Here is a 7,500-nt window from a genome sequence, read left to right on the forward strand (position 1 = left end):
TACTCGATTTTTGACAATCGAGGACCGCCCATCCCCTTAAGTAAACACTGTTTGAACATCTATTTGACAAAAGTGAGCTCATGGTAATCTTTGGTACACAATAGAAAAAGTTAATAAATAATATATTTTTCAAAATATTTTACTCCACTTAGATATAAAGGGTAAAAGCAAGCCCTTCAGGTTTTTAAAATATCAAGAACTAATATTTTCTGGACCAAAATATGGACAGCCTGTTGCTTTTCTATATTTTGCAAAGCAATTTCATTCCACTGATCATTTATATTTTCTTAAAGCTCCTCCGTGAGAATCACAGCAAAGACAAAACAATATTCCAAGTATAACTGAATTTGGTTAAACCTGACTCTCCATAGCATCTGCATTGTTTGTTTTTATGTTTTTAAGGTTTTTACGGCGCTTGCAACACATTTAGGTCATATCAGCGCCAGTAAAAAGGAAGAAAATGGACAGTGAAAAGATTCTAGATGTACAATAAAAACGACTAGAGGAAAAAAAGTAAGAAAAGGGGAGAAGTTCAAATAGGGAACAGATGTAGATTCAAAGAGCACACTATCAATGTACATAGTTTGAGATCGCCTAAATGTCTCACCCATACACCAGCACAAGATCCCACTAAGAGGAACACACTCAAATTCTTACATTATACATCAAAATAACAAACACAACAATACATAACAGAGAGATGATTTACAAGGAAAAAAAATACAATCTCCCAAAACAATAAATATGCATTTGACTATTTCCCTCCCAGCCAAGCACTATGGCCAGGGCCAGGGCAAAACGAAGTAATCTCATTCCAAGACAAAGACAGAAAGCAAATTGGAAAACAGATATAGATGATAGAAGAGACAGTAAGTGCCACCCTGCCCACTATGGGAGGCCAGGAACCCCACCCAGGCATCTGAATTCATATACACTGATTAAATCGGTACGAGAGGCAGATTTGTCAATGAGACCCCCATCAAACCATTGTTACAATATTAAAAAACAAAAAAACAAAATAACCCAAAACAATATAAAACAAAAATTTGAAAAGGTACTTACCAAGTCGACACATGAGGTGAAAAGCTTGTGACCCGGGATGATGTCTGCCGTCCACCGACACCTGGAATCGTCGACCCAACCGTGCAATCTCTCCCTGGAGGGCATCAGGGAGTTCCTCCATTCCAGTACTCCCATCATCCTCTTTTTCTGTCCTCTGCTTCTTGGCAGGGGGTGGGCTTGGAGCTCTGATAATGTAAGGGGGGAAGACAAACACTTTATTTTGTTTCAATTCAGGCCTTTAAAATATTTTTCATAATATTGATATAACAGACATCAAGAGTTTGAATTTCAAAACTTTATAGGTAGTTTGTTTTTGTTTTTAAGGGTTTTACGGCGCTTGCAACGCGTTATTAAGGTCATATCAGCACCAGTAAAAAGGAAGAAATTGGATAGTCACAAGTTTTATAATTACAAAGCACCCAAGAAAAGGTAAGACAAAAGGGAATTGGTTCAAATAGGGAATAGATTAGATTGAAACATTTAGTTGATAATAATAAAAAAAACCCCAAAAAGTATTTTTAAAGCCATAGGACCCGAGGTGGTTTGTTTGTTTGTTTGTTTTTAAGGGTTTTACGGCGCATTTAGGTCATATCAGCGTCGATAAAAAGGCAGAAAATGGGATAGTAAAAAGGAAGACAAAAGGGGAACTAGGAACAAAATAGGGATCAGATGTAGATTCCAAGAGCATACCACCAATGTACTTAGTTTGAGATCACCTAAAAGTCTCATCTGGACACAAGCACAAAATCCAACAAAGAGGAATACACTCAAATGCCTACATTATACATTCAAAATAACACATAAGAGAGATGACTTACAAGGAAAAACAATATCATCTCCCAAAACAATAACTATGCATTTGACTGTTTCCCTCCCAGCCAGGACTCCGACCAGGGCCAAGAAAAAAACTAAGTAATCTCATTCCAAGACAAAGACAGAAAGCATGTTGGAAAACAGATATAGGGGGATAGAAGACACAGTGTGTACCTCCCTGCCTGCTATGGGAGGTCAGGCACCCCACTCAGGACCCGAGGTGGAGTTTATCCTGATTTTTGTAACATGAAATAGACAGCAACAACGGCTTGCTATCCTTTGGATCGGACACTTCTCTACAGAAAAGTACTTTCTACAAAATCAGCAGACCCAACTGGTGGTAACTGTTTAGAGGACAAAAGGATTAGACAAACCAACATGTCCCCAAGAATTCAAACCTTTCATTTTCATCTGAGCTAACAGGACTTTCTTTTAAGGAAACATTTTCAATTTAAACAAAAATACTGAGAAATAAAACATAGATATAAAAGACAGCCAATATTTTATCAATGATGTAAAGATGACTTACTTGATGCGAGAGCCCTTAAAAGTTTCCACAGCAGGGCCAAATGTGCGATACAGAGAATGGTTCAGACTGCTAGCATCGGCACACTGTGCTATGGCATTGAGTAGTGACTGACACATGTGTTCATTTGACCTGCTACTGCCAACACTGGTCTAGAAAACACAAATGAACAAGAACGAATCAACCAAAATAAATGATTCTGGATAAGACGTCAAAGATTAAATAAACGAGTTCTTGAAATAAAATCTAAAGCTCCAATTTGATGTTTCCAAATCTCACGATTAAATCATATCAGTACTGGAAGATCACTTTACTGCTACTTTTGAAAACTGTACCAACCGACGTGCACTTATTTGCAGGTCTGATAGCCCAATTTATAATAGGCATTAGCCTCTGTAATATTGTGATGGAAATCTCAAAAAATGATGCAAAATATTGTCCATTACAACAATGTTAAACGAGGCCCATAATTGTATTCGGATAGATGTCAGACCCATGTGGGTTCCAACCTATCTTCTTTACCATTTACATTTGACTGCTCTGATAGTGACTGGATATGATTTATTTAGACAAGAAAATATATTGATTGATATTATAACAACAGCACTTATAATGGCAAGTAAAAACTAGTTTTAATAAAATAGGACAGCAAAAAACAAAAGATAGGCTGAGAATTCTTGACCACATTCTTATACAAAATAAGAGGCTGTTTACAATACTAAGATACTGAAGTGCCTATTCATAATAATGCAAAAAAGCATCGTAACCTAGCAACAAAAATCCATACCGTTTGCTTCATCAGAGCCTGTTCACACTTCTGTAGCACTTCCATGGGTACCCTATTGATTAAATAAAAGATTTTAGCTGTAATGACCTTCCTCGAATTTCATTTTTGACACAAGAATATTTCTATGGCCCCGATGCATGGACCTGATAAGCCACATTTTCTTGTAAAAGAAGTCAATGTGAAAAATATATTACTCTTATGTCTTATTTTTACTATATTTTTCAAGTTTGAATAATTAGGTAAAAACTTGCTTTTTATCTGAACATCAGACTCCATTTAGTTTTCTTTCCATTTATCTGAACACAACTGACAATCAATCAGATAATTTAGAATTTTAATTCAGTATTCAGGAAATGATTTGACAAAAGATGAAAATAGGCCACGCTCTTGGAATATTTCGGCAATTTTAACATTTCTTTTCTTTTTTTTTTTTTGTGTGTAATCTATATAAAAATTTAATATACCTCTTTTTAGGATTTGACAGAATGTCTAAAAGTTTGGTCATCTTGTTGTAGTTTTTCTTACTGTCTGTAAACATTGAAAAAAGACAAGGAATAAATTGGGGTTTATTTAAATCATAAATATCACACAACTACTTGAATCAATGATCTCTCTCTCTCTCTCTCTCTCTCTCTCTCTCTCTCTCTCTCTCTCTCTCTCTCTCTCTCTCTCTCTCTCTCTCATATTATCATATTACTATATTATTTACTGTAAAATAAGTCGTATCTCCTCCATATTTGCACTTTTCAAATACATATATAATGGTTGCAATTTGTGCCTATATCTTCAAGCAGTTGATACGAGGGCTCTTTCATAATTTACCGAAAAATGCCTGTAAAATCCGCGTTTTGTATGCTATCAACAAAATTCTTGCACGTGTTCATACCTTGACTCGTCCTTCATTTCTCTATGTAACAGCCAAGTCTGTCGACACACTTCTGCCAACGCCGCACCATGGAATAGATACCCTCTCGGAAGAAATTTCCGTCAAGGTTTTGTAGCCATTTCCGCATATGGTCAACAAGCTCTTCATCGACATCAAAGCGCTTTCCTGCCAGCTCACGTTTCAGTGGCCCAAAGAGGTGATAATCAGATGGTGTGAGGTCTGGACTGTGTGGTGGGTGTAGCAAAATCTCCCATCCATATTTCTTAGCCAACCTTGCGTCACTCGTGCTGTGTGGGGTGTAGCGTTGTCGTGTTGCAAAATGACCCCGTTGGTCAACTGCCCTGGGCGCTTTCTGCGAATGGCCTCCCTAAGCTTGTCAAGAGTTTGGCAGTACCTTGCAGCATTGATTGTTTCTCCAGGTTGTAAGGTTTCGAACAGAATAACACCACGACTGTCCCAGAAAACAGTTCCCATTATTTTCTTTGCTGACCGCATGACTTTGAATTTCTTCGCGACAGGTGAGGATGGATGTTTCCATGTCATCGAATCTTGCTTTGTTTCTGGGGTGCAATGGTGCAACCAAGGCTCATCACCGGTGACTATGCTGTCAAGAAAAGTCACATCGTACCCTAGAAAGTCTCCGCCGGCGTTGGCAGTATGCCCATGAACCCTGCGTGAGCTTTTGCTTCTTCTCAAAAGTTCCCTGCAGATGTCCAATCTTTGTTCTTTATGATTGTCTGTCAATTGCTTAGGAACCCATCTTGCGCTGACTTTTCTGTAGCCAAGTTCATCAAATACAATTCTATGGGCAGAAGTTTCCTAAATTTCAAGACTGCTTGCGATTTCATGAAGTTTCAACCTCCTGTCTTGACGAATAAGCTCATCAACTCGCTTCACATTGTCTTCTGACGTCACAGTTATCGAACGCCCTCTTCCTTCCCTGTCTGTCAAGTCGGAATGGCCGGCTTCAAACAAATTACATCAGTGATAGACTTGTGTACGGCTTATAACATGCTCACCATATACACTCTGAAGTTCTTTATGAATTTCGGTAGGATTCAGACTTTTGGCATTCAAAAAACGTATGACAGCTCTGATTTCCTCCTTTGACCAAGTTTCAAGGTGGGCCGCCATCTTTAAAATCGTCTAGAAATTCATTGTGCAAAATGATGCACTTCTGGGAATATCCGTAAGGAAATAAGGAATATCATGTCGTTTACAGAATAAAAAAATCTCCACTGGTTGCTGAGCAATGGGCATTTTTCGGTTATTTCCGAAAGAGCCCTCGTATAATACCTAACAAAATTGTTTGTCTCTCTATAGCATGTTCCCTGAATATTGATCGCAATATAAGGTCTATTGCGGTCTCTTTAAAGTCTATTGTGAAAAAAGGCAAACAACCCCAACACATCAGCCTCCATGTACCAGTGGCATGTAAGCAATAGAGACTAAGTTTCTTGCTCAAGGACAAAATGAGATGCCAACAGCCCTCTCATCACCTATTATCTTAAAATAATGAAAAATGGATGAAAAATAACACCTTAGATTTTATCAAACATACCTTCATCAGTTTTCTTTTCATACTCTTGTACAGACTTCCTCAGTGGTTCAATATACTTGGACAATTTGTGAAGTTTCTCCATATAGGCCAGCTCTTCCTGCGATGTGTTTGGAGCGCCAGGGCTTGGGTCAGACACAGCTGTACCTGGAGGCAATTTCACCACAAACAAACCTTGTTATGATGGAGTTGACATGCATTTGCTCAAATCCGGTGGAAATATAACATATAAACTGAGAGTGAATATAAAAAGCGAATAGGAGAAAAAACAATTTACAAAAATTTTACGCAAATTTTCAAACATAAAAGCAGTCGCCGTTCGGCTTCATCTACAATACAGGGCTATAAAAAGACAAGATTTATTTTGTTTTAACTCCAGGGTTTTACTTCCTTTCAATCAAAATTATATTCACTCTCAATTTCTACCTCCTTCTCTCGTTTGTTTTGTTTTTGTTTTTGTTTTACAGTACTTGCAACACATTTAGGTGATATCAGCGCCAGTAAAAAGGAAGAATGGGATAGTAAAAACATTCTAGATGTACAATTAGAAGGACTTGAGGAAAAAGCATGAAAGCAGGACAAAGGGGGAATGGTCCAAAAGGGAACAGATGTAGATTCCAAGAGCACACTATCAGTGTACTTAGTTTGAGATCACCTAAAAGTCTCACCCAGGCACAAGCACAAGATCCCACTAAAAATTAAAAAATAACAGTACATAAGAGAGATGATTTACAAGGAAAAAAATATCATCTCCCAAAACTCTTAACTATACAGCAAGGGTATCCGGCCAGGGCCAGGACAAAACCAAGTAATCTCTTTCCAAGACAAAGACAGAAAGCAAGTTGGAAAACATATATGGTGGGATAGAAGACACAGTAAGAACCTCCCTGCCCACTATGGGAGGTCAGGAACCCCGCCCAGCTTGTGTGGTATGACATTCGGCTTTGAGCCAGTCGGTTACCTAGTACGAGTCCCATAATGAGTGGTAAAAAGTTGAGTCATTGGAAAAGTCTCTTTACTCACATTTTCTCACCATTCTCAGGTGTAAAATGAGCACATGGCCTTTGACAGCTGCGCCTCTGTCCCAAAAAAGTTGTAATAGAACCATAAAAGCGCGTATATGAACTTTTTTAATATATAAAAAAATCTCAAGTTTTTGATGCATCTAGAGCTGTTCGATGAAAGGAAAGGAATGGGCACTTTAAAAATTGTTATCATTATTGAGTGAATGAAGTAAATTGAGTCCCATACCTGGAGTGTGAAGATTGGTGGATGGAGATACAACTCCATAGGTAGGCCTGGCAGCTGGAGAAGGAATCACTCCATGGGGTGATGGCATCATGGTCAATGGAGAACTGGAGATACAAAAAAAATCCCCATAAACCCAGAGTAATTGGATTCAGTAGTCTGATGTCACGCCGCACGGCAACGGCCGCCATCTTGGTTCTAAGCAAAGAAAATCATTACTTTTTATTCTTCAAGCTGGCTAGAACTTTTCATATGTCTTGTGATCAGAATGTGTAAAAGTCAAAACATGATCAAATTTATGTTTTTTTTCCCCTCTGGATACGCTTTTATCCTCGCCAGGGAAATATTTCATACGGACTTCCGCCATTGTTCCGAAAGTTTAGAGCCAGTGTTACTAAGTTACCATGCGTCATTAGGAAGGAAGTGACGTTACGACTGTTGAAGAGTATTTAGAGCCAAACATAAATGCAAATTTGATTTTAAAAAAACCAAAACAAATGGAAAAAGTAAAAGAAAATCAGGGGACAAAGACTAATATATAGAGATAAAAGAACTGTTATAATAATTGTTGTGTTTTTGACGGGACTCCAGATTAATATTGTGGAATCACCAAACTCAGA

The 7,500-nt window shown here is 38.0% G+C and overlaps 1 protein-coding gene across 1 annotated transcript in view; it reads right to left on the minus strand.

Moving 5' to 3' along the window:
- The window catches only part of LOC144969423 (mediator of RNA polymerase II transcription subunit 15-like), an 85,004-nt gene that overhangs the window by 64,441 nt on the left and 13,063 nt on the right, over window positions 1–7,500 (minus strand). Inside the window, exons 10-15 of the mRNA XM_078908533.1 lie at window positions 6,884–6,987; window positions 5,636–5,779; window positions 3,653–3,716; window positions 3,189–3,240; window positions 2,405–2,553; window positions 1,063–1,247 (exon numbers count right to left, since the gene is read on the minus strand). Coding sequence (XP_078764659.1) covers window positions 1,063–1,247; window positions 2,405–2,553; window positions 3,189–3,240; window positions 3,653–3,716; window positions 5,636–5,779; window positions 6,884–6,987 — 698 coding nt within the window. The remainder of the gene's footprint in view (window positions 1–1,062; window positions 1,248–2,404; window positions 2,554–3,188; window positions 3,241–3,652; window positions 3,717–5,635; window positions 5,780–6,883; window positions 6,988–7,500) is intronic.

Source organism: Berghia stephanieae, chromosome 3 (genome assembly GCF_034508935.2).
Source record: "Berghia stephanieae isolate SIO BIC M18660-M18661 chromosome 3, UCSD_Bste_1.3, whole genome shotgun sequence".
NCBI classification, from domain to species: domain Eukaryota; kingdom Metazoa; phylum Mollusca; class Gastropoda; order Nudibranchia; family Aeolidiidae; genus Berghia; species Berghia stephanieae.